This window comes from Callionymus lyra, chromosome 19 (assembly GCF_982586985.1).
Source record: "Callionymus lyra chromosome 19, fCalLyr1.hap1.1, whole genome shotgun sequence".
Classification (NCBI taxonomy): domain Eukaryota; kingdom Metazoa; phylum Chordata; class Actinopteri; order Syngnathiformes; family Callionymidae; genus Callionymus; species Callionymus lyra.
Genome location: NC_141836.1, coordinates 11,729,177 through 11,757,121, shown reverse-complemented (window position 1 = coordinate 11,757,121; position 27,945 = coordinate 11,729,177). Strand labels below are relative to the sequence as shown.

The 27,945-nt window shown below is 40.8% G+C and overlaps 1 protein-coding gene across 5 annotated transcripts; it reads right to left on the bottom strand.

Annotated features, from left to right (window-relative positions):
• Positions 1 to 60: 60 nt before the first annotated feature.
• On the bottom strand, positions 61 to 26,783 carry nckap5l (NCK-associated protein 5-like). 5 transcript variants are annotated; one of them, XM_087781891.1, is made up of 13 exons: positions 26,654 to 26,783; positions 13,585 to 13,672; positions 10,419 to 10,547; positions 10,269 to 10,337; positions 10,162 to 10,200; positions 9,980 to 10,099; positions 9,392 to 9,484; positions 4,961 to 7,527; positions 4,746 to 4,878; positions 3,480 to 3,594; positions 3,148 to 3,405; positions 2,934 to 3,079; positions 61 to 860 (listed from the first exon to the last, which is right to left on the bottom strand). In XM_087781891.1, exons 3-13 carry the CDS (start codon positions 10,545 to 10,547, stop codon positions 600 to 602), a joined length of 3,930 nt encoding a protein of 1,309 aa, XP_087638017.1. In that variant the 5' UTR covers positions 13,585 to 13,672; positions 26,654 to 26,783; the 3' UTR covers positions 61 to 599. The 5 variants fall into 5 exon arrangements, with proteins under 5 accessions (XP_087638017.1, XP_087638020.1, XP_087638019.1 ...); XM_087781894.1 differs by having other exon boundaries at positions 3,480 to 3,546; XM_087781893.1 differs by having other exon boundaries at positions 4,746 to 4,863.
• Between the last annotated feature and the right edge of the window lie 1,162 nt (positions 26,784 to 27,945).

The window sequence follows — 27,945 nt, the reverse complement described above, 5'->3', positions numbered from 1 at the left end:
TAAATGTAGTCAATATTATTGAAATCATATATATATTCATAACACTTATGTAGTCGATCATAATTTGAAATCATAACTTTATTCATTCAGTCGACCCACTAACAATCTGTCCACTCAGAAAGCACAACATGTGAAGAACTCAAAAGAATTTTAATTAGAAAGTTGAAAAACCGACAGAAGCTATATGGGCTGAAGGATGACGCTGCAGTTTTTCACATACAAAAAGAAACATTTGAAATAAATAAATAATGACTTCGTCTCTCGTCTGTGTTATTGCTGGTATATATTACCTTTAAATGTTGGACATGACTCACATTCAAAACAAGATCAACCTGATCAATAAAGTTGTCTGTACACTCGGAGACGTGAACATTCATGAAGAAGCTCCACACTTGGACGTGATAAAGACGTTTGTGCCGACGTTAAATCTACTCATGCGTTTCTCTGTGTCGACCACAGTCTTTGAGAACATGGAGCAGCTCAAGTGCTGCTATTTGGTTTGACGACCAGTGGAGATCCTGAGCAGACTCGGAGCCGTCTAGTTGCAATAGTGACTGACCGTCGCGGGAACAGAATTCCAGTCCTGGATCAGCCCCGGATCATCCTTGGCTCCCGCAGGACGACAGGCTGTCGTACAGCGAGTCGCTCAGCGACTCTGGGGTCTCCAGGACTTGGGGTCTACTCGGGGAGAGGGCTTCCTCCGGGCGCTCTCGGAGCAGCTCCAGTCCAGTTTCCCGGCTCACCTCGGGAACGCTCGGAGTCCGGTTCTTCCCCCGGCGGCTCATGACGGAGTGGGTGGGGACGGGAAGGCTTCCGGGCTCCGCCGGCCTGCTGGAGGGCGTGCCGCCCGGTTTTAAACTCTGAAACAAGAACCATAATGACTTTTCTGACACGAGAAATTACACATAGAAGTGATTTTTCTAACTAGTTCTAGATTTAAATAATGCGGCGCCAATTCCACATAACGCCGGTAGGTGGTGGCAGAGTCACGAATATAAACGGTTGTCACAGGAACTGCGTCTGGGTTTAGTTTCGGGTTTTTTTCGCCGCATTAAATTAAAATACATTATAAAACTTAATCACAGACTTTCCGCTATTGGCATGTTAGCAAGTAGCATGAAAAAGCGAATCGAAATCCAAAAGGTTATAAACTAAAACGTATATATAAATTAAATATATTTATTTAGATCTACAACACGGAAGAGTCGAAAATGTAACCAAAATGATTGTTTTTATAGTTGCATGCCTTTAAAATAAATATTAATTTAAAGATAATACCAACGTTGAAGAAGCTTAAGGTTTTTTATTTGCTACTTTTGTAATCGCCAAATATAAATAAAGAATGAAAAAAAAAAATCAATTTATACCAAATGACGTGTTAATATCGTACAGTTACACAACTCTACACATTTCCATTAAGTAGAAACGATAAAGGTATCACCATTAATTTATTATTCCTTTAATAATAGTGATTTGTAAAAAATAATTGCATTATAGCAAGTAAATATGTTTTAAATAATTGTTGGTGATTGTTTTGACACAGTAGGTTTTTTTCAAATTAAGTTTTTCTGCAGAATTTTGGAATAAAAGGCAATTGTTTGCCATTTCATTGTCTACCGTAGACCAGGTCCTGTCCTGACTCGCCGCAGCAATTAAGATGTACGGTGGCCCTGAAGGCAACAAATCTAAACATTTGACGTTTTCACAACAAACGTTACTATCAGTAAAACAAATCTACGTTCTATGAGGACAGAAGGCGTTTGGTGGTCGCGGTTCTGTCCTTATGCAACCACTCCAGGCTGAGGTAAAGTGAATTTTTCATCGTCGATGAATAATTCGTGAGGCGAGAACGCACTTGAGTGTTTTAGGTTATGCAAGACGTGCGCTTTGAAGTGCACGAGAATGAAGAGAGCGTGAACATGAGAGGCAGTACACGGTAAAGTAAAAATAACTGCCCTGAAGTGTCTCCGAGAACAACCCCTTTAGTGAAAAGTAATATACTTGAAACTCATTTTATCAAGTACACTTAGGTCCTAAGTAGAAGTAAAGTAATTCTAAAATTATACTAATTTGATAATTCTTCAGACTTAATTTGAATATTTTAAGTTTACAGAAGTGTACTTTCAAGGTAGGTACTGTATATACTTATAGTATGTAATTTGACAATAGGTTCTGTATAAGTATACATCAGTGTACAATTTTGAAGTACAGTTCGCCAAAGTAAACTTCAGTAAACTGCTTTTAATTTAGTATACAATAAGAATACTCATAGTACACTTGGAAATACCTCTGTTTGCTAAGGAATGTCAAAAGTAAACTTAAGTAGACTACTTCAATTTTACTATTAAATAAGTACACTCATAGTACACTTGAAAATAAGTATTTTTGCTAAGGGATGTCAAAAGTAAACCTCAAGTACACTACTTCAATTTTAGTATAAAATATGTGAACTCATACCAAACAGAAGTATATTCACGTGTACTAAGGAATGTCAGAAATAAACTTCAAGTATACTACTTCAATAATAGAATCAAATAAGTATACTCATGGTACACTTGAATATACTTCTTTTTGCTAAGGAATATTAAACGTAAAACACACTACTTAAATCTTAGTAATAAATCGGTAAACACCTAGCAAACAGAAGTAAATTCACATGTACTAAAGGGTGTCAAGTATACTCCTTTAATTTTAGTATTACTCACAGTACACTTGAATATACTTCTTTTTGCTAAGGGATGTCAAAAGTGAACCTCAAATATACTACTTTAATTATAGCATAAAATAAGTATACTCTTATTAAATTTGAATATACTTCTTTCTGCTAAGGGATGTCAAAAGAAAAATTCAAGTACACTACTTAAAATGTAGTATAAAATAAGTATACTCAGTACTTCAATATACTTCTGTTTATAAAGCACAAGGCTACATACGGCTCTGAAGGGTGACCCGAAGGCGACAGGCTCCTCCTCCTCCACAGCCAGGTACACTTCAGCAGGTCCTGCTGGAGCCTCCAGGTTGGGGAAGGTCCAGGTCTTGGAGCGAGGCGAGAACATGTTGTTTCCATGGATGTCTTTGTCTGCGGAAGAAACGATGGTCAGAACCAAACGCGATTAAAAAAAAAAACACTCATGGTTTGGGTCTCACGTTCATGGATGACGGCGGGCGAGCCTCGGGCGTCCAGCATGGAGCTGTACTGGATGGTGGGGATGAGATACTTGTGCGGCGTGTTGAAGCACTCGTCGTGTGGCGTCGGCTCCCGGTCCAGGGTCCGCGCTCGCCTGCCGGCCCTGCCCGGCGAGCAGTGGTTGGTCCTGGACAGGCCTCGCCCCGTGGCCCCGCTGCAGTCGGGCAGAGGGAAAGTACCGATGCCGCTGTCCAGCGTGTACGTGGACGCTCCGGATCCTGTCGTAGAAAAAGGATGAAATTTAACTTAGGAAACTATTTAAAGTATGTGTAGCATTGTGTTGGTTTCTTACCTGCAAAACGCTGACTTGCGTCGGCCATGTTTTCCTCAGATGTGACTTTCCCGACTCGCTCGGCTCCCTGTGTGGAGACACGAGAACTTGAGTGTTCGCCCAATATTTGGAATACCTTCAAATGAAAGAATATTAAAGTTTAAAATCCAACTATTGAACTTTTCTAAAATAAATTATTAAAATTCTATCATTTTTAACTCGCAACATTTGTCCTTCAATATAAAAATGTTGAAACTAATATAACGTTTTGTTTATATTGAATATAAAATACTATAAATGAAAAAAATAATTTTTGTAATATTAGAACAAAAACTATGTATAAGAAAAACAAAGAAACCGTTTAATATATAAATGGTTTAATTAATAATTCAACACAAACAAATTATCCAAACCATAAAACATTTCAATGATTTGATTCAAGTACACTTAAGTTCACAATTAAGTATAGTAAGTATACTAAGGTAAATTTATTTGTAGTGTTCTAAAATTATACCAATTTGATAATTCTTCAGACTAAATTGGAACATTTTAGGTTTACAGAAAGGTACTTTCAAGGTACGTACTGTATATACTTCTAGTACTTATTTTGACTATAGGTACTGTTTAAGTATACATCAGTGAACAAATTTGAAGTATTGCAAGTCAAAAGTAAACTTCAGTTTATACTCAGCTCAACTAGAACATGTTTATTTTTTCTGCTCGATGTGAAAAGTAAACTAATAAGTAAACTAGGTATACTACATTAATTTTTAGTATTAAATAAGTATCAGGACACTGGAATATACTTCTTTCTGCAAAGAGATTTCAAAAGTAAACCTTGTGTACAATACTTCAATTTTAGTATTATATAAGTAAACTCATAGCAAACAGAAGTATATTCACGTGTACTTAGGGATGTCAAAAGAAAACTTCAAATATACTACTTTAATAATAGTATAAAATCAGAAGACTCTTAGTACACTTGAGTATACTTCTTTCTGCAAAGAGATTTTAAAAGTAAACTACTTCAATTTTAGTATAAAATAAGTGAACTCATAGCAAACAGAAGTATATACACGTGTACTAAGGGATGTCAAAAGAACCCTTCAAGTATACTACTTCAATAATAGTATAAAATCAAAATACTTATAGTGCACTTCAATATACTTCTGTCTCTAAGGCACGTGCTAACATCAGGTAGCCACATACGGCTCTGAAGGGTGAACCAAAGGCTCCTAAAGGTTGGATTTGAAACGTAAACTTCAATGTTCTTCAGTAAACTCTCACCATCTCATCCCGACTGGTCGTGTGAATCATGCTCTGCTGGTTGAAAACTGGTTTGGAGGTTTTGTAGTCGAAGGAGAGGCGTCGCTGAGGCAGGTTGATCACTTCCTTCCCGTCCACTCTGCAACAAGTAGAACTTTTCAACAAGACGCCGTGAAGAACTGGAGAGACGGAACCTCCAGAAGCCGACATTGAGAAGATCAATGGAGGAGAGTCACCTGTTCAGCAGCTGCTGCATGAAGTTGTCGGAGTGAGCTCCTCGGTACATGACCGCCAGCTGACCCTGACTCTGATCCATCACCACCTCGCACGAGTGTCCTCGGCCCGACCTCTCCACGTAGGCCCGCTCCTCCTCCAGCGCCCTCCTCAGACCCTCCGCCTTCTCCATCAGCGTGGAGATGTTCAGTCCCTCCACGCCTTCTTTGCAGCGGGACGCCACCTTCACCGAGTCCCTGCCCACGGACGGGATGTTGATCTTCCACTCCCTCTTGGCGGCGTCGCTCTTCTTGCTGAGGGCCGGCAGTTTGCTCTTCTTCAGGCCGAACCAGCTGGCGATGCCGTTGGAGGCCTTTTGTTTGACCTCGGTGACAGGCGCCCCTCGGTCCTGCTCCTGAAGCTTCAGCATGTTCTCCTCGATCCCCTTCATCACCTTCTGCTCGATGGCGGAGTGCGGGCTGGTGGCCGGAGGCTGCTGCTTCTCCGCCTCGGCCGAGGGGGGTTTGGGGGGCGGGGAGGGAAGGCTGTCGCCGTACGTGGGATTCTTTTTGCTCTTGCCGCCGATCTTGGTCCTCTCCTCCGACTTTGAGGCGTACCGCTGAGCCTCGGGAGGCTTGGTCGTTCTGTGGACGGCGGGACCCGGGCAGGGTTTGGACGGGGACTTGGGGGGGATTTTATTGGGACTGTTGCTGCCGTAAGAGGCGACCTTCACGTTGTAGGCCAGATTCAAGGACTTGATGTTGTTGCGCAGCACCTGCGGGGTGTCGGCGTTGGGAGACGGGAGGCCTATCCTGCTCTTGGGACTCTCCATCTTGATCCCGCTTCCTTCCTGCTTGACCAGAACAGGGGGACACTTGAAGGCTTTGGGTTTACCGTCCGGACCGTCCTTCTGTAGGGGTCTGTCCGCGGTCTTGATCGGGTCGTCGCCCGACTTCACACTTTCACCCTCGGCCTCTGCCAGCCTCAGTCCGCTTTGAAGGTCTTCAGAGCTCCTCAGTTTCCCCAGAGCAGCCAGTCGGTCTTTGAAGGCATGGTGGCTGGAGTCCGGCGGAGGCCTTGCGGGTCCCAGCGCGGGTCGCTTGGGAATGGACGAGGACTCGGTTCTTCTGGGCGGCGGCGGCGGAGGTTGTTGTGGTTGTGGTTGTTGTTGTTGTTGGCTCGTCTCCACCTCCTGCCGGGGTCGGATCACGCCGCTCTGAGGTTTGCTCGGAAGACTGTGCTGGTTCACCCACACCTGACTGTCGGACTCTTCGTCTTCATCATCATCATCATCTTCGTCGTCGTCTTCATCATCTTCGTCAGAGGAAGACTGGGACGCGGACGAGGACGAGTGCTTCTGCGGGAGCGAACGCTTGAGGACACTCTCCGGCAACGACTTGATCAACTTCCTGTCGCCGCCTTTGCTCTGGGATGAGACGGGCGTGGCCTTCTCAAGAACCTGGGCGGGTTCTCTGGTTTCCACGTTCTCGTAGTGAGGAACCTTCTCGGACATCGGTGACAGCGGAGGCACCATTTTAGAAGAGATTTTGGGCGGAGAGAGGCTGATTTCCTGAGCGGGGGCGGGGCAGATGTCCTCGGTTTTGGGGGGCGACGTCGGTGCCGAGTGCGTGGCCGGGTAGGACTCGGACCTGGTGGGCGGAGGGGGGGGCTGCCTGCACCTCTCCGTGGTGGTGGCTCTCCTGGTGGGTACAGGCGAGTGGTAGACCTCGTAGTTGTTGGTCCGACAGGGAATCCTGGAGTTGCGGGTCAGCTGTGGGCTCAGACGGGGGGCGGGGCTCGCGGCCTGGGACTTGTCCCCCATGGAGGGGATCTTCAGGAACTTGAGCAGTTTGGATGGAGAGTTGACGGCGACAGCTTTGACGTCACACGAGGGGCTCGGGCTGACGGAGGCACCGGCTCTCACGCACGACATGTCCTGGTCTCTCTCCGGAGGACTGTAGAGGGCGCCGTCGCTGGCGCTGGCGTCACAGTGGGAGGTCTGCACGCCATCGGGTGGCGTGGAGGACGGACAGAAGCCGGTGAGCTCCTCTGGGACCCCCGGCGGCTCCTCCGGTTTGACGGGAATTTGAAGGGAGCTCTTTGGCACCGGCGGGACCACGGGAGGATCCGTCGCCTGCTTGTGGGTTTCATTCGTGTTGCTCGGCGCCGACGGCTCCGCGGCGCCACGCTGAAACTCCCCGGAGGCGGTCGCGCCTTGGCTGGAGGACGGACTACAAACATGGCTGCACGGCTGAGGGGGAAGGCTGCTCTTCTTGCAGTGTAAACACCTGGCGGCTCCGTCGCCGTTGAGGCGCGGGTGTGCGTCGGCGTCCGGGCGAGAGCAGTGGCAGTGGGTGTGCTGGGACTCGGCGGAGGCCAGGACCGCCTCCGTGGACATGAGCACCTGGCTGAAGTCGCACAGAGACAGACTCCCCGCGGACGGGTGGAACTTGAGCGGGTCGGTCTCCTCCATCTTGCGCAGGACCTCCAGAATGTGTGCTTTCTTCTTGAAGAAGGGAGACAGAGCCTCCATGGAGGCCGCGGAGCCTCGGGGGCCAGGGAAGGCGTGTTGTGTCGGGTGGCCGTTGCCCTTTGGACGAGAGATGAACATCAGCACATGTTTCATGACAGTAGATTATATCAAGTACAAGTGCAGTGGGATCAGTGCTGGTGGTCTCTCACTCTTGACAGTCCACCAGAGTCTGGGATTAGTTTGGTTGTGCCAAGATACTGGGGCCCGTTTTAAGAACAAGGTTTATCAAGAACTAGTGATGTTCTGATGAAGCTTCATGAAGCAGGGTCATTATTTTCAGAGTCCACTAGATGGCGGTCTCTGCACTATTTTCCTAACTGTTCTAGTGAAACATCACATCATTTTTAAACTGATGGCGCCACCTACTGACCTCTAATAAGACATGAAACTGCTTCATGATGCTTCACCGGAACATCAACTACCGAAAACCCTGAATTAAGAAAGTCAAGAACAACTCACCTTAACACCAATCTATAAGCCATTTGGGGTGTATGGAAATTTAGATACACTTTTATAGCCCAATATTATTCTTCCCGATACTGTATCGATATTAGACTTTTATATAATGTTTATTGCATGGTACTTTTATTGTCTACGATTCAAGTGTGTTTAAAATTTAAAAAAACTTTTATTTACAGCATTTGTTCCTTTTTAATTTTCACTTAAACTTCGTTGTAAAAAGCTGTTATTACGTCCAACAGAACTAAATAAACAAAGAAATCCAGCGAGATCTCGGCGATGACTAAGGACGAGAGGATTCAGTTTTTTACCATGGTTCTTTTATCGTCTACGGTTCAAGTGTGTTTAAAATAAAATAACTCAATTTTTTCAATATACAGGGTTCGTTCCCTTTTGTGTTGCACTTAAACTTCGAAGTACACAGCAGTCATTACGTCCACCAGAACTAAATGAACAATGAAATCCAGCCAGATCCCCGGGATGACTGAGGACAAGAGGATACAGTCGACTCCAGCAGTTTTTAAAGCTGATGTTCGTACATGTATTGGTTTCAAAACGAATGAAAGTAGTTACGACTTTGTCAAGAGTCATGTGGTCTGTAAATTCTGCAACACCAGAGTCAAGTACTCGACAATACTACAAATATATCCTTGTTACTACAGTATTACAATATACCCTATTGTTGTATCGTGATACGTATCGTTGCGCCAGAATCTATATATGCTAATACAATAGTAACTATGGCAACAAAAGCCTTAAAAAAACATTATTTCTAGCATGTTTTCTTCAACTATCCCCTGGTTTTTCGCGAAGAAGATCATAAACTCTGGTGTCAGTTGGAAGCAGAAAATCACCCCCTGAATGGATGTTATATCACACCCTGACTAGTTCCTTTAACAGTGTTGTTACCGTGTCCTTCTTGAAATATCCCTTAAATAATGAAGAATCCCTTTGTCTCACTTAAGCAGCAGACAGCCTTAACAGAGAAGATAACTCTTGTCCTTGGGAACCAAACAAGCCGAACAACATGTAGATTATCGTTCTTTGAGGCTCAAGTTATCTTATTTATCTCTGGGTTTGTTCTTCTGTACCAAAGATATTCAAGTTTAACTTTAACAGCCGACATCCATAATATATGTGCCTTATCTTAGTCGGGGCATAAATAAGCTGCAGTGATGAGTTCACTCAGGGGGGACCAGATGAAAAGGGAGTGATTAAAAAAAAAAAACTAAAATTTAAAAAAAAGTTGGAGTTTAAATCTGTTCATAATTTCAGTTTATTCATCCCACATCCTTGCCAAGTACTCTCCTAGTTTAAATGTATTAAAAACGGCCAGATATTAAAAATATAAATAATCTGTGTAAAACAAACTAAACCACTTTCGTTTAGAACCCTTTTTAAACAAGTCTAAAGCCGTAAAATCACATGAAACTCAGGTAAAAGTAGTCAAAACTTCAATCACCTTGGCCTGTGCTTCAGTCTGTCCAGCCTCCACCTGCTTGCTGGAGTGGTTGTGCAGCTGTGGGTTGAATTCTGGGATGGATCCAGCCTGACACTGTGGGAGGAACAATCACGAGGCCATGATGAGAAGATGAAGATGAAGAAGAACCTTTTAGTATCACCACAACTCACTGATAAAAGATTATTTTTAAGAGATTTAAAACGCTTTGAATTACGTCTCCAAAAGCAGGTCGTGCTGCCTTCAAGGACACCGTAAAGCAGGCTTGAAAACGACTAGATCTCTTGATGTTTATTTAGCTTAACGCCGCTCAAGGATGAAAGCCGTCGCCCGTGATTGTGTTTTGACTCCTGTAGCATATTTAGAGACTTTCGTTTTTCAAAACAGCGGAACCACATCAGAATCTTGCGTCAGTGGAGACTCTTTATGTGACTCTCCACGACCACAAATGAGTTCGCGCTCACACGCCGACACACGCCCCAGACAGGCGAAGCCACTTTGAAGTGCAGCTATAAACGCGGAGCTGGATCTTCGTCGCTCCCTCGTCAACCATTCATTCATGTTCGCATGCGAGTCCTGATTCTGGGTCACCTGGTAGTGGGCGGTGGGGTGGTTGGGCAGTTTCTGCTGGAAGAGTTCACACAGCGCTCGGTTCTGCCTCTCCAGGTCGAACACCAGCATCTTCAGCTTGATGCATTCCTCCCTCAGATCCTGTCACACACCGACAAGTCAGACAAGTCGCCCTGAAAAAACACTGATTGTTTCCGCGTTACCTTCTGGTTGAGCAGCGCTTGGACCACGTGGTTGGCCACCTGAACGACACAAGTGGCGTTAGCGTTAGGATTAGAAAACTCGCCCGAGAGCGACTCGACTCACTGACCTCGTCCAGGCACCTCTCGTAGGCTTCTCTCTGGTTCTCGTTGGCCAGCATCAGGGCGGAATTCTCCGCCTGCGTCGCAGCACGAGGAGAGAAAATGTTTTTTTTTTTCTGATGACTCAGCAGAACTTACAATCCCTCCCGGACTCTCACCTCCAGCTCCTTCAGTCGGTCCAGCAGCTCACCGCTGTTGTCTCCCAGGTAAGACTCCTGGTCCGCCTCCTCGCCCTCCAAGTCCTCGTCACACATTCTCTGTTCCGTCTCTTCGGCCATTATTTTCATCTGTAAACACCAGATAAATATTTATGACCAATAATTAAAAACATTCAAAAATATAAGTAAAGGAATATTTAATTGAACATTTCAAAAGTTGAAAGATTTTTTTATATTGAAATGCTGCCTTTTTAAAGAATTGAAGCATTTTATATACAGTTGAATTTAATAATGTGTATATTAAAAGGTAGAATTGAAAAATTGACTAAATAATGTAACCTTTTTCAAGAGCTATCTGACTTTCATCATACACCATAGAAGCACACGATGAAGTAGCTCGGTACTCTTTTGGTGATGTCTGGCGACACTATTATACCAACATTTTTATATTGAATTTAAAAGGTTAAAAATGAAAATGAAAATAGAATTTATAACAATTATTTTGCTATCATTGGAATTACAATATCAAACTATGTGTAAAACAAAATGTAATTAATCTAGAAATTACTTATTTTTACTCCATTATTACAAAGAAAATAACAAACAAATTCAACCTTTCATTACATTAATTATGGATTTAAATTATTTTAAAAAAAAATCAATGCTTATAAAAACAACCATTCAATTTTCTGAAGGCTACCTCCATAGGTGGCGCTACACATGAGTTGGAATGCGACACACAGCAGGGTCACTCCAAGGCTTTTCGGGCGACTTTCAAGTTTCATTCTGAACTGAAGTAACGTGTAAACCATCGACAGACATGTCCAGAGCAGGAGAACTTATCAACCACAAGTGAAATGAAACGAGGACGATGGCACCTCCGAAAACCTTTTTTAAACTTTAGATAAAAGGTAAAATGTTGCTATTCTGTTCGGCCATTTTAACTTTCCACTAACTTTAAACCCACAGGAGATTAACCCACTGTTTTAAATGCATTTTGATTGTGTGTTTTTTGTCCAAAAAAAACCATCGACAGTCAATCCAAGTGTGGATGAACCGAAAGTTAAAAAAAACGAATCAAGTGTAAAATCCTGGACTGTTATTTTAATCAAAGCAAAGATTAGACGAACACAGCTTTAGCCGTTGACGTCGCAGCTGTAAAGCCGTCTTGAGCAGTCGTGAACAAACACGTAAATCCTCCGGCGACGAGAGAGATCAGCCTCCGTCACTGCTCGGATCAGCAGAAGCAAAACACTCTGTGCACGACAGTGTTCCAGGCGTCAGGTGATGGAAGGACAAAGGTGCAGATGTGTAGATTCACAAGATGACACCCTCAATTCTGTCGCCCCTTCCTGTCCACTGAGATCAGGGTTTTTATTTTGAAATTTAAATTGGTGTTTACAATTACAATTATTTTGTTATCATTATTTTCTATTACTTTATTTTATTGTAAAGCGTTATGGTTTTTTGGTATTTTTAATGCGTTTATTGTGTAATTTACATCTTAGAATAATGTGTATTTATGTTTAATCTGTTTTTGTGAACTGCACTAACAACCAAAACTTCCTAAATATTGGAAGAATAAACAGAACAAAGGCTTCTTCAAAAAAAAAAAAAGTAATTGCATGCAGCTTGTGATCAAGAAGTTGGTTGGTTTTCTAACGATTGTCATTATACTTATTATTAAAGTCAATCAATTATATAACACAAATATTCAATATTTTCATTTTCGTGTCTAAACAAGGTGCTGTCTCGCCTGAAGTTAATAAAAACTCTGCAGTGAGAATTCTGAGCCGCTCTAGTAGGAGAACTCACATTTCTCCGGTCCTTAAAACTCTTCACTGGCTGACAGTTTCTTTCAGGATCAACTTTAAAATTCTGGTTCTTACTTTCAGATCTATTCATGGTGAGGCTCCTCCTTCCATCAGTGATCTGATCCAGCCTTACACCCCAGCTCGGGCTCTGAGGTCTGTGGACCAGAATCTACTGATGGTTCCTGAACAAGGTTCAGGACCAGAGGTAAAAAATCCTTCCAGGGTGTTGCTCCTAAGCTTTGGAACAATCTTCCTCTGTGTTTGATGATCTACTGACTCTTTCAAAAAACATCTTAAGACTTTCTTATTTGTTCAAGCTTTTCCTTGATTTTCTGAGACTCCTGTGTTTGTCTTATGTTTCTTGATCTTTTAAAGGATATATTTTAACTGCGTATCGTTTTCGATTGTTCAAGCGCTTCGTGACCCTGGTCTAGAGAGACGCTTTACAAATAACTATTACTTACTTATGATACTACTAAACCTGTGCAGCAGCTGAAAGCTTTCCAACTAAAACATTTTGTGTAAATATTTGAAAGGAAATGCTTTTTTTTTTCCCCCTTTACACAAATATGAACACACCTTCCAAGTACACATTCACGAGAGCCTCAGGGTCAGGGGAGGAGGTTGAGTTCAAGTCATGTATTCAGAAAAAAAAACATTTTACGTAAAATAAACGTTTCGTTCTCAGGATATTTAAATTGTGTTTATGTGGAGTCTGTCGGAGCAAACACTATTCTTAGCACTACAGTTACAGTCAGTCTTAATTGAGTCATTAACGGGATTATCCAGGTGGTTTACTTAAGAGAACAGTCGGGACTACTGTGTTCACATTTCAGAAGTCTTATCGGAGGATCAACGTGGTCGACGGATTCAAAACTCTCACAACAATATCTGCTTAAAAACAGCAACATCTCTAATTACCAAACGACCCAATTTTCCGTGAGGATTAAAACCATTTGCCAACCTAGAGCGCACAAGAGGGAATTAAAAAAGCTGTGATAAGACTTACAAGTTAGCAAAGACTTGTTGTTTGGGGGGGCGGGGGGAAGAAAAAAAACGCAACACGGCAACTAAACCCCAAACAAAAGGGCCTTCAGCTTCTGGACTGGATCAGCGAACAAAACAGGGCAGATCATGTGTTTGCGCCTCAGCAATAAATACACGTGGTGTTTTTGTGCGTCCTGAATAGACCCGGGGACCAAACTTGTGGAGGATCTCAGATTTAGTTGACCTGCTGCTACACAAAAGCGTAACACAATCCATAAGTGAGGTGGCGCGGTACACTTTACACACCCCGGAGCGCACAGTGAAACAGTAGAGACTCAAGAAGATGTTTGAAAACTTTCACCGACCTGGTTTAAATGTCCTCAGCAGCCCCTCGGAGAGGATTCAGTCAAGTGTCAGGCTCCAGTGTTGTCCGCCAACAACACAACCAGGGAGCTAAAGAAGCAAAACAAACACATTTGTTACTTTATTTGTCTATTTCTTCACATTTAAAACATTTGAGACGGTCGCCCCGAGGCTGTGGCTCCGTGTCGCCCATGATTCTCTCCATCACACATGGAACATGGAACATGGACATGGAAACCGGAAGGAAAAAAAAAGGAAGAGTCGCCGCCGCCCGGAGGAGATACCAACACTTGGCAGACTCCAGTCAAAAACCACAAGCTGTTCCACCTCGTCCTCAATCTCTACCCCCTTCTCCAGCCCTCTTCCCTTTCATCTCCGACTCATTGTCAAGTGTAATGAAAGAAAGATGAATAATTCAGCAGCCGCCGACACACACACACACACTCACACACACTTTTGTAATATTCATTTTCTTTGGGATGATTATCAATTTATATCATCTTCTCCTCAGATTTTTCTCCGAGCTTATCATTTTTAAAATGGCCTCCAGATAAGAGCCCGATTGGGGATTTTGCGTCGTGAACATCGACTTCTCCTCGGAAACACATGGACCAGTAAGAGCTCGACTCCCGTCTCCTCACAGAAGATGCAAATAATTCACAAATGTCTCTCAACAAGTTGGAGCGTGAGGCAAGAATAGGTTTCGTTGTGGGGAACGAATGCTCAGAGTTTGACAACAAAACAGGAAAAATGCTATAAATTAAAGTATCCCTTTTTTATTCTCTCCATTTATGGTTATTTTCTTATATTTGTTTCTACACTTGCACTAGAGAGCTGTTGTATTGAAATGTATACTTTGGTACCATCTTTTTTAAGTGTTTAAAATGGGTTTTATACGTTTATAAAACACCAATCTTAGTTGCTGCTATTATGTTGTACATCCTTGACAACAATGACAATAAAATTCATCCATTTATCAATAACTGTAATTACCATTAGTGCCTTGACTACCTTCATCATTTTTTTTAAATATTTTTAAAATATATTATGTAGAACATAAGTCTCTTGTTTTTGTAGTACCGATAGAAAAGCAGGATTAAAAACATGTGCTAAAGGATTTTTTAAGTCGTTTTTTGGGGGGGTTAGCAAAACCTATGCTACTATACATCAGGGGTCTGATATATTCAGTGATAGAATTACAGATAAAAACTGTAAAATTAATTTAGAGTTTGTGTTGCTCAGGTTATGCTTTTCAATAAACTTGTTTGAAACGAGCTTCTTGACGTGTCAAGAGTCAGAGGCTAATGTTACTTCAGAGAAAATACCAATTTTTTTTTTCAAAATAAAACACCTCTTTGACGGTTATAATCAATAGAACAGAAATAATAAAAATGAAAACCAACTTGTCACGGACTAGAACTGGTCTTGGGTCAAGAAAATTGACTATAATTTCATATAAGTTGTAATGTGTTGATTATTACTGTCTGAAAGGCGTTTTATTTTGAAAAGAAGAACTCAATACTATCAACAATGACTGGTGATTCTCACAAAAAGACGGCAAACTAACGAAAATGGACCAAATAAAAGTCTATGAAGCAAAAAGTACATAATTAACAACCATAATTTGTAGAAGATTCCTTTGAGTAGATATTCCTAGAGCAGCCACTTTGAAGCCAAGACATTACAAGTTGCTCCAGGTCATAAATCCTCAAAAGGTTTATCTCAATTAAAAGATTCAACCACCATCACTGAGGAGAGTGAGAACGAACGGATGGTGGAAGTTAGAAATGTTTATTTAGGTAACAAGAGTAATCGAGTGTTAGCTACTACATAACGTGTAGTACCAATGTTTAACGCGCCGTAAAACACTTTGTTTTCTTGAAGCCGTGGCTCGAGTAACTGCTCCTTGATCCTGTTAGATGTTGTCGCTCTGAATGGGATTAGAGGTGTTGAGCATCTGCCCGCTCGAGCCGGATCGTGTCATCACACCTGAATCCGGGTGACCCGGTCCAAAACTTGAGCCGCCAATAAAAAAAAACAACAACTCAAAGAGGGTTCCAAAGAGAAATGTCTGAGGTAGACAATGGATCAAAGACCGGAAAAAGGAAATGCGGGAAAGGGGCTTCTTAAAGCGTGTCAATCACTCCGTTTTGGGGTGAGGAGGGGGGGTTGGCAGAGGCAGCACATCCTTACATCTGCAGACTCCAGCATTGGAGCTCTTGCTGCGCTGGCAGCACATGTAAACAATACAACAACCCCCCAAAAAAAAATCTGTATCGAAAGGGAATCTCAAGGGGGGTGGATTTCGTCTGCACCCGTCTGAAGAAGTGGGCCACTGTGGCGGGTGTTTCTGCAGACGCATCATTAGCCGCGATCAGACGGCAGTTTGGTGATAAATATCAAAGGGGAGGATATGTGGGTGAGACAGAATTAGGGCTGCCTCTGCGCCTCTGTGAACCGGGACGAATCCGCGGCAATATTTGGGATCAGGAGTTTGATGGGGGGAAGGGGGATGTAGGCAGGGTCTCCTTTCTCCAAAAAAAAAAACGGCCTGAGGTTGGAATAAGTGGCATGTATGTCTGACACAACACGAATGGGGGTGTAGAGGGGGGGACCTAGCATTTCTACCTCCACGAGGAGCCCCGTAAATCCAGCATCGGTGTTTGACGTTTTAACAAGACACACATGGAAATCGTGGCGGATTTATGTCATTTAGCAACTAAAGGGAAAATCAGAATAAACCGAGGCATGAGGCACAGAAAATGTAAGCTAGCAGCCAAATCCTTCTTCCATTATCTCCACAACAAGTTGACCAGACCGGCCAGAACTGTCCACATGTGACTCAATCCAAACCCTGAGATCAAACGATCCAAACCGGACCCTTCGCTCCCCATCATCCCCACCTACCTCCCCGTCCTGGCGTCCCCCCCTTCTGTCATCCGGTCATTTGAGACCACCGCACAGCAGCACACGACCAAATAAAAAAAAGGGAACCCAGAGGGGGGGGGGGGGGGCGACACAGAGGCCACAACCTTCAGGACTTCCGGCTGAGGAGGAGATTACGTTCACTCCTGGCCTGGGGAAAAAAAAAAAGTGGCGTCACCCTTCGGAGCGTGGCGAGGAAGCCGGTTTTCCTCTGCGGCGTCTACGACGGGCATGTCCTCGTTGTGTGTGCGCCGCTGCCGTCTTCCATGTCTCCCATTGTTCCAGGACGAGTGGAGGCTCCCCACACCGATAGACCCTGCCTACTACAACAGCTGTGGACCAGCCCCCACCTCACCAGCTACATCCCCTCCTCCTCCTCCTCCTACTACTCCTGCCTCTGCCGCTGCTGCTAAACATTAACCCTGTAGCTGCTGGCTGCAGCCATAAAGAGCTGGAGAGGGGGATGTGTTCAAAAAAAAAAAAGAAAAAAGAAAGCGAGATCCTGCCATGTAGCGGACAAAGAAGTGGAAGAGGTCGTCCCACAGCCGGGAGAAAATGACAGCACGGAGTTGGTCAGTGGCCTAGAAAGAAGAGCAGGCTAAGAGGATTGTCCTGCCGCTGCTGACAAGTGATGGGAAGATCAGCCGAAAGAAAAGACATCGAGAAAAAGATTAGGAGACGCGACGTAAAATATAGACTAGGTGCGTGAAGAAACGATCGATACTCAATTAGTTCACAATACTGTATAGATATTGAAATTTTGGGGGATTTTTTAAACCATATTTTTTATCATATTTCTTTTGTGGTTTACATTTTTTATTTTATTTTTATTTACAATTATAGCAAATATTTCAAGCATTAATGTGTTTTAATTAAACCACTAGATGGCAGCAGTCATTATGTCCTCCACAGCTGAAGGAACAATGAAATCCTTAAGATCATGGCGATGACTGAGGACGAGAGGATACAGTTGACTACAGCAGCTTTTAAAGCTGATTTTTGAACATATTTTGGTTTCAAAACAAATAGTTGAATTTGCAAGACTTTCCTTACTATTGAATTTGAAAGGCTTTGAATTTTTTAATATTGAATCTAAAAGTCTTTGATTTTTTTTTAATATTGAATCTGAAAGGCTTTGAATTTTTTAAATATTGAATCTAAAAGGCTTTTAATTTTTTTAATATTGAATCTGAAAGGCTTTTAATTTTTTTAATATTGAATTTGAAAGGCTTTGAATTTTTTAAAAATTGAATCTAAAAGGCTTTTAATTTTTTTAATATTGAATCTGAAAGGCTTTTAATTTTTTTAATATTGAATCTAAAAGGCTTCGACTTTTTTAAATATTGAATCTCAAAGGCTTCATTTGTTTATATTGAATCTGAAGGCTTTAAAAAATGTTAAATATAAACTTGGAAAGGCTTTAAAAAAAATGTAATATTACATTTTAAAGGCTGACATTTTTTAATATTGAATCTAAAAGCGATTTTTTAAATTCGAAAGGATTTGAATTGTTTTATATTGAATTTAAAAAGGCTACGGATTTAAAAAATATTGAATAATTGAAATTAAAATATAAAAAATTGAACCTTTTAATATTTGAAATATAAAATTCTACCATTTAATATTCTAGTAATAATAGTCAAGTACTTGACAATACTACACATATATTTATTCATTTATTTGTCAGGGATGATGCAGTCAACATAATTACAATACAAGTTTGCAGTTGACAGTTTTATAGCTTGTGCTAATTTTCAATTCCCGTCCCTGGTTGGGACAGGAATTAAAAACGTGTCACTACAGTGTCATAATATACTGTATTGTTGTCTCAGTATCATGAGGTGACTCACATCACCAGACGCCAACGCACACGCCTAGTTAAGTCATATAAATCTGTCCGCCGTCTACAATCATTTTAGGGATTTTTTGTAAAAACCGATTTGATTTGAAATGAAAGAGATCCTGCCACAGACGTTTCTAATCTGACCGCTGAAGGGGGAAAAACTGCACCGGTCAACAAAGACGGACCACAATAAAGCCGAGCAGACGAGCCACATGAGGAATCAAACGGGGGGAAAAAAGACGAGCGTGTTCAGACAGTTTATCTTCTTATGACTAACACGCTGCAGCTGCGCCCGGTCTGGACCGAGGCGTGTGGACGGAGCAGCAGATCAAACACGTGCGATAAGATCCACCGTTCGGTCCTGACTCTCCGCTCGTCTGATGTTTGTTTTGAACCGACCAGACGAGTCAACATGGCTTTCCATGTCCTCGTGTCAGGTATTCTAGTGTTAGATCAAAGGGTTTCTGTCTATTTCCCAGAGGAATTTTCCCAAGGGATCAATAATGTTTTATTCATCGGTGTATCTATTTGGTACCAAAAAAAACAAATAATAATTGTGTAAATAAGACCTAAATTTGTATAAATATGATCATATTTATTGTGCCCTAAAGCAGAAAAATTCATTTTCACCACCATGTAACAAACAAGATGAACCACATTTAAGACTTAATTCATAGATATATTAAAAAAATTCAATGTTCACCCTGTCACAAAGATGTCCTCAAATGATATTAGAAAGTAAGTAATTAGTTAATTGCGAATTTAAAGCATTTAGATTTTTTTTAAAAATACAACAGATAAAAGTGCTACAGGATGTCAAACTTCAACTTACAGTGAATGTTAGCCACAAGCTAAGCTAGCAAGTACAGTAATGTGCTTCCCTTGTTATAAGATTTTTATTTTATTTTTTTAAGAGGGGGAGGCATATAAGATATATGTTTAGATTAGAATCTTTCAAATTTACAAATATACCAAGTGTTACAAGGTGTCAAATTTCTCTTCAACGTGACTGGACCCAGCACTGTTAGCCACTAGCTAAGCTAGCAAGTACAGGAATTTAGTTTACAATGCACTTAACTTTGAATGAGATTTAAAGAAGCAAAAAGGTGGAGAGGTGATGGGTTTCTATAAATATTATGGAAGAAAGTTATCTTGAACACCAACTACCAAAAATATTAAATAAATTAAAATGTATGGTAACTGGCTTGCTTAAAACCTTGGCTCCTAAACCAGACCTGATGATGCCACCAAACGTGTATTTTATGTAGTTCTTGTTTATAATATATAATAATTATATTTATTATACTTATTTTTGAAAAGCATTTAGTTCAGAAATAAAGGAATAATTTTGATAAATGAATGAAGATTTTAGTGACTTTTTGGGGCCAATACTATACTTTATTTTTTTTAATAAATTCCATAAACAAATATAAAGAGCAATGATGTGACAGTTTTGTTGTATTTCAACACATTATACAATTTAATGTTGATGGAACGTTTATTTTACAAGAAAATAATTTGAGGGAATTATATTGCCAGTGTTTTTATGTTGACATTACAGAATAAATAAAAATATTAACATCATTTAAAAAAATTGATAAATGAAATAAACTTCACTTTTCCTACTCCTTTTTCGAACTACAGTTGTTGTGAAGTTTTCTTTTTTATTTTGCTTTTTTGTTTAAATTGTGTTTTGTTATTTTGTATGTACAAATAATTAACACATTTATTTTGTTTGAAATAAATAAGTTCATTCATTCAAATACAACAAAAATGTATAAGAGATACGATTAATGCCTCTTTAAGATATACACTGTATATATATATATATATTATTATTATTATTATGTGGCATATAAGTAATGAACCAAGCTAAATATAATAAAATACATTCAATGTACTTAATTTATATTTATGGTCGGGTCACTCCAGGACTTAGAAGAGGTTTCTTTTGGACACAAAGTTAAGCCAGAATATTTGTTTTTACAAATACACAACAGATGTTGACATCAGAGAAATGTATAATGCAAATGAGCCTCGTTTGAATCCACACCAAAGACAGTTTCATATAAGCTTCTGTATTTCAAAGACTTTTCAGGCTTTTACGTGTTTTTGTTCCTATTAGGTCAGTCAATAAGAAGATAAACTGGAAACTCAACAAATTAGCTAATTGTCGCCAAACAAGCAAATAAGATAATGGCACACAGTTAGATGGCAAACAAGAAACGCATTTATTCTCATGTGAAAGTGTTTCACGTGCCTATTTAACTTCTTAATATTGACACAGTGAGTTAATTGTCGGTTTCATGGTAAACTAATGACCTGCATCAGTGCCTGGTGAGTTTAAATGGAATGGAATTAACGCAAATATTGTCTTTTGGGAGGAATATCTGTGAAGTGAAATAACAACCAAACATGCTAGCAGGCATTTTACTTGAGGTCAGAAATACTGCAGTGTATTGGCAAGAATCTAGTGAAACGATACAGGGGCGACAATACAATGTATCATGATACTGTAGAAACACAGATATATACGTAGTATTGGCCGAGCACTTAACCGCATGTAAACCATAAAAGAACTATGGTAAAAAAAACATGATTTAAAAGCCCTGAAAAAAAAATTGATACAGTATTGTGAAAACAAATAATGCGATAAATAATATTTCCAACTCCGCTATTCACAAACATCACATGTGACATGCATGAAACATGGCGTTCCCGTGATCAGTCAGCTCTTTTTTACGACTCAAAGTGAGTCCGAAGAAAGGGGGTTGGATTTAAAAAAGCTTCCCTAGATCAACTTCCCTGGCTTCGGGAATAAAAGAAGATCCTGATAACGCTCATCGCTGAAGGCTGGACGGGCTTGACCTGAATCAGAGATGGTCACATGGGGCCCCCGGAGCCAACAAAACACAAGCCGTATATGAAAGAGCTTTTGTCAGTTAACAACCCAGGTTCTACCGGATCGACGCGTCATCTCGGCATGTCTCTCTAGTGCTGATGTGATTGAGAGTTAGAAGGAACTCCAGAGAAGTTTGATGCTCAATGACTGAACTCTTAATCGTAAATCTCGATAAGAAGAACTTGTCACATGTTTACTAAACTTTCTAGAAGCACGATCCTTATGATTTAGCCTCAGGTTTCAGTTTTTCTTGAACCAAAAAACACTTTTCAACTGACCCAGAAACAGTATGAAATATAGATGAATGACATCTATGACAGCTAGAGTAGAAGGCAGGATTTGATCACTGGTATTTTTGAAAATAATATCTTCTATATGATTTTAAAATAGAAATAAATATAATAATTTATCATTTAGTACTGTCTGAGAGGTGTTTTTTCTCTAAAGTAACATTAGCTTGTGACTCTAGTGAAAATAAGTCAAACAAAATATCTATATCAATGGTTTTTCCTGTTTTTAATTAAAGGTCGGTCCCTGAATATAACGCTAATATTAAACCGGTTAGTGATGCAGAAATGTTGGCGACCCCTAACATATAATAGCAGATTAATGGTTTATTTAATCAAGAAAAAAACTATAATTTAAGCAAAAATGTAAATCCTGATATTGTTTTAAAGGTACTAGAAAAACTAGGGACTTAAAATCCTCTTCGCGCCTCAAAAATTTTAAATAATACAACTTTTTTTTTCTAAATAGAAGCCTGTGTTACGTACAAGACACATTCCTATCATTGTTTTCAGCTAATCAGATCTTCTAATGAGTCAGGGAGAGTCTGAAGAAAGGGGGTTGGACTCGAAATCACATATTTCTGCTGTAAACACATGCATTTGAAAAAGTGAACCTGATACTTCCATCAAGGGTAGAGCCTGTCAACAATAGGACCTGGATAATGGGATGTTTAGGTGTCAGGGGTTCGACTAATTTTCCGTCAAAAATAAAAATAGCAACCGAGTGAATGAACGATCACGTTCAGCAGCTGTTAGCAGCACATGGAAAGCAACGGTCCACTGGCAGATGGTTGGTTGGGATTGTTTCTGCAAAAAAGGCGTCACAGAGGAGAAACTGAACTGAACTAAAGGCTATAAATCAGGGCTTCGGACTACAGACCCCCATTGAAGGGAAGACAGTTTAATAGGCAGTAAGAGTTCCTCGGCACTAATCCACCTTCATGTAACAAGACCCTCGGAGGTCTCAGCTGCGGCCTCTGATGATCATACGAGCGAGTAAATAACTACTTTATTAGCGCCGTCACGGGTGGATCTCTGCCCGGCGAACGCTCGGATTAGATATTTCACAGAAGAAAAAAACGACATCTTTAGATCATTATTTAGAAGCGAGGAAGCCAACATGTAGGATCTGAAATGTGATTAAATCAAATAGTTCAACTCTTAAATCAGCAGGATGAGCCGATGCAAGAAGTATGCGATGCCGTTTGTTTTGGAGGCTTTTAAAAGCAAAAGTCGTCCGCCAACATCTGGAACGTCACAGCTGTCGGATTGTATTCGAAGCATTAAAACACATTCGGTGATGGATGAGTACGAAAAGCAGGTCGACCTCAAAGTATCCCAGAGGTTCCTCTACCTCGGTCCAGGCCGGGGCAAGAGGTTGTCCGTGTCAACCATACGATATACAGTAGTATAGCGATACTGTAGTAACAAGGATACATTTGTAGTATTGTCGAGTACTTGACTCTGGTGTTGCAGATTTTACAGACCACATGAGTCTTGACAAAGTCGAGACTGCTTTAGAACAAATATATATATCCAAACATCGGCTTTAAAAGCTGCTGGAGTTGACTGTATCCTCTCGTCCTCAGTCATTACGTGATTTTAGTGTTGCCTAAGCTAAGGAGGACATAATAACTGCTGCCATCTAGAACCGGCCGAGTAGTCTGTATCCTCTCGTCCTCAGTAATCTTGCGGTATTTCATTGATCCCTAGGATATAATGACTTTGACACAAAAATGGTCAAATGTTGTGAATATTTGCATGTTAATTGTATATTATTAAAAAATATATATATAAACTATATATACAGTATATATATAATCGAAATAAATAAAAAAATATTTTAAAATATTGATACAGTCCTGTTTAATATCGTTTAGGTATTGTTAAAAAATAATATCACAATAAATAAATAAAAGTGTATAGCTTTTTTTTCTTACACCCCTACAAAAAAAACTTTTACCCTTAAAATAATGGGTTTTGCAAACAGGAAGCTCACAGGAGTTTCCAAACATTGAGGCAGTGGGGTTCAGAGATTGAAGAGTCCGGGGGGAGGGGAACTGGGTATTTAAAGAAAAACCCCAAAGGTAAACACAATAAAAATGAAGGAGGGCGAAGGCATTATCGATCTAAAGTACCTCACTATGAATCCACTTGTGATATTATCATTTTTGCAAACTGGAATTTGGGGCGAACAGGATGCACCGAGGCTAACATTCCATAGATACTTTTTTTGCTCCGCTGATGAATTGGACATTTGTTAATGTTCAAGAGTTTGTTTAACGGGCACCGAGTGTCAAGATCTGTGTCTTAGCTTTAACACATAAAAGAATTAAAAAAAACTTTGCAACAAATCCAAAGAAATCTGATGCTTCCCTTCGGAGAATGCTAATGGTTTCAACAACAAGAAGAAAACCCATCTTCCTTCGTAGCCATTAACCGAAATGAAGTCACTTTCTTATAGAAAAGTCGCCCTAGAGGTGGATGATAACAGACCAGCTGCTAACAAGCTGAGCCGCTGAGGCAAAAAAAACATGATTTCGAGAGAAACATTTTTACAGCGTGTTCCTGGAGGACACGAGTATCCTAGTGCAGCGAACAACGTTTTTTTCCTGCAGCCTGGATTTTCTTTTTCGCTCCGTAATTACATCTGCAGACTTGTGGCAGATCTGCAGGAGCTTCGCCGCTACAACACACTCGCTCCACACCTGCGAACGATTAGAGTCGCCGAACACGCTTGCCAACACGTCAACTGTGCGGCGTCTGGCTTCTTTCTCATGATGTCATGTGGCACGGATTGAATCGCCGGGAGTTGCACCGACGCTCAGGAATGTCTGTAACACGGGACACGAGCCGGGGCTCCAGTGGAAGTGGAACCACATTCACCTCGGTGAGCTCACCTCATCTGCGCGCCATGTTCGCTGGAACAACGGGGCGACTGAAAACGGTTCCACCGTAACCCGCTGATGTCATGTGCACTTCCTAAATAGATCTGGGTCAAAAGCGTCGACGCGTTTATCGCAAACTGATGATATTTTAAGAGCGAGAAACGTTCCGTTGGACCGGCGTTTAAGGTTCCAGGAGGTTGATCCATTAGGCCGGAGCTAAGATGCTAGCGTGGTCTATACCCGCGTGACTGCTCCAGATGCATTTGTGGCTCGGCTTCTGATTGCCGCTAATGGTCGAGCTGGCACGCTCCGCGAACGCCAACTTAGCATCGACCACTCTGAGTGCTGAGTAAGCGTTTGAAAATAAAACTAAAAAAAAAACGAGCAAGTAAGAGCTATTTGTGTTGGCCACCAATTCAGCACTTCGACTCCCCAGAATGATCATCAAAAGACGAATAAAGCTGGAAAGACATAAAACCTAAGATTGGTTTCTTCTTATCTTATTGTTGTATCTTAACGCAAAACCGGTTTGTGGCGGATTTAATACGAGGCGCACAGAACGAAAAGACAATTGATATAGTTTCTGTTCTATTGATTATTACTGTCTGAAATGTGTTTTGTTTGGGGGAAAAAAATGCAATTTTCTCTAAAGCAACATTAGCCAGTGACTTTTAAAATGTGAACCCTTGTTTCAGTCAAGTTTACTTAAGAAAAAGTAGGTTAGATTTGTCAAATATAAAGTCTATTTTGGGGAAAACCACCCTTGGCTTCCTGCTGATTCAGCATTATGATAAGGTTGGGTTTTTTACACGCACTTCAAAGAGTTATTTTTCTGTTCAGTTCTGTATTCTAATTTCAAAGTATTTCCATTACATCAGATAGCACACAATAAGACACATTTAGTCACAAAGACACAATTTCACATCCAAAACCAGTCTGAGCTGAAAATATTCAATTCAACCTAGAAAGACGCCATTTTCTACTCCTCTGCTTGATCAGCACTTTTAAAAAATCTTTCATGCAAAGCACACAACAATGGATTCAAAAAGACTTACTAATGTCAAAGTAACACACCAACCACAACATGATGGAAATATACCATAAAAAAAACAAATACAGGCTAAAAAGCAAGATGGCCGACACAGGGGACAATATTTCTAAAATGTGGTACAAATACAGTAGTTAAAATGTACATTTGTGGACGACATCAAACATGTTTGATTTTTATGTCTATAAAATAATGATAAAGGAGTAAATTTAACTATGTGATGAAACTGAAAGTACATAAATCAGCCTTTCTATAACTAGGTCACTTCCTCTGTAAAAAGGTTCCGTCCATTTATACTTTAAACTGATGGTACATTAAATAAAAACTGTGTGTGGAAATTTTTATAATTAATGTATAATGGCCTCAATAATTACACTTTAGAAGAGGGGGGGGACAGTTTTTGAAACTAATAGAAAGTAAGAAAATGATTCTGATCTTCAATAAAGTTAAATTTATCCAGTATTACTATTATTGCTGAAATTCATTATATCTGTCCCTCATCTTAATCAGAATCTGTATAGGTCACTTTATCGGTATAAACATTAATCTACTTCAATTTTGAAAGAAAACGTCCATTGGGCCACGTAAAATGACTTGGCGGGCAGGATTTGGCCCCCAGACCATACATGCAAATATGTCTACGAACCACATCAAGAAGACAAACAGGAAGTCTCTGTTTAAATGTTGAAAAGGTGAATATTTGAACTTAAGAGCATCACACCAGTCGCCAGTTTAGTGACCAGCCTTTGACAAATATAGGTAAAACCAGCCGTAAAGTAACTCTGGCTGAACCAGTGGAGCAGCTGGTTCTGACTCCAGAACTATCTTAACGAAACCACGGGTTGAAACATCTGAACCTGCATTTCCTTTCTCAGGTTCCCCCTTTTTCTCTTCCATCTTCGCTGACACAATTGAAAAAGAAAAGAAAAAAAATGGCATTTTGGACCCGGCAGAAGTGATTTAACGACGCCCGGGCCTTCGGAACCAAACCCGGTCCACTTCCATCTGCCGTTCCACGCGAAACACTCCGCGTGAGAAAACACACATAAAAGTCTAGACAGCCTTGAAACGTCAAAACCCGCTTTTTAGTGTCGGCGTTAAAGGGAAACGTCAGCCTCCATCGCGGCTCGTAAAAAAAATAAAAACCCCACAGTTCTGACCCGTCGTTGTGGACTCACCTCATCGGTTCTGGCTCTGAATCTGCAGCATCGTCTCCAACGCACGTAAATCATCCGTTTCCTGAGACGGTGGTTTGTGCTCGAACCTCCGCTGTCTCTGGGTCCGTGTTTGGGTTCAGGAAAAGTGATGTCATCTCAGAGAACGACCCGCCCAGCTCTCTCTCTCTTTCTCTCCCTCCATCTCTCTCTCTCACGAGCACGACCCTGGCGCGCACACGTGAACAAATCTCAGTGGGTTGAAATAAGAAATACGTGTAGAAATTCTCAAATGACTCTTAAAACATGTATATGACGGTGGAATAACTTTGTGAATTATGGGTGATGACGCCTGGCCTGACTGCAGAAGACGCTGCCCCCGCGACCCAACCCAGGATAAGCAAGAATATTTTAATACATTAAAAATTGGAATAATATAACTATGACGTTGTGCACCACGTCAAGTATTAACAGTTTTTTTGTTGACATAAATTTGGTACCCATCGCAGCTGTAATAAATAAAAATAAAAGAATTGCATTAAAATTATTCTAGAAAATCGTATGGAATTTTAAATGTAATAATCGAAGATATTTACTTTATTAGGGACAATAAATTAGCATCTTCGTTTTGCTTAGCACTTGTCAAACATGTCAAAGAGAGAGAAATCCTTTTTAAAATATACTTGTCTATTTGAGGATGGTCCCTTAAACAAAGTTTTCGCAGAGATCCATCTATAATATTGCAAAGAATACAACGTAAATTTGCAAATAAGTCAATTGACTGAATCGAAGATTTATTAGGGGCAAGGAGTGAGCATTTTCTTTTTGCTTAGAAGTTATTAAGAAGTAAAACATTTTTTAAAAGACTAGAAAGAGGAGACATCTGTGCTCCAACGTTATCGTTTGTTTACTTATTTACGCGCAAATATAGAATTTCGACCTAAATTTAATTAATAAATACTTTAAATGTAATAAACTAGCAAATGCTGTGGGCAGGAACAACTGCAGACGCAACACGTCCCTCTACAATTCCCGCAAAATACAAGTATACAGTTGTTGACTTTTGCGACTCTGGACACCTACCACAATGCATTGCGCTGCATCCGCCCATGTGAACTCACGTTTATAAACCTTAAAACTAGCACAAACGTTCAAACTAAAAGGAATAAGTTAAATGATCATTTTACGGGGGATTCATGGTGGATATTAGGTTCAGAAAATGCACAAACTCTAAATATCGAGTCATGCTTGCAGAACCCACCTGAGCCACCAAGCTTTCATTCATGCGTCCAACAGCGATCCCTGCTGGTCACTTG

What these genes read in the sequence shown, in the direction of transcription:
- nckap5l (XM_087781891.1), bottom strand. Translation starts at nt 10,547, where the DNA reads ATGAAAATAATGGCCGAAGAGACGGAACAGAGAATGTGTGACGAGGAC. An exon ending in CGCAAGTCAGCGTTTTGCAG is followed by an intron (nt 3,406 to 3,479) that starts GTAAGAAACCAA and finishes TTTCTACGACAG; the next exon opens with GATCCGGAGCGTCCACGTAC. An exon ending in GCCCGCCGTCATCCATGAAC is followed by an intron (nt 3,080 to 3,147) that starts GTGAGACCCAAA and finishes TTTCTTCCGCAG; the next exon opens with ACAAAGACATCCATGGAAAC.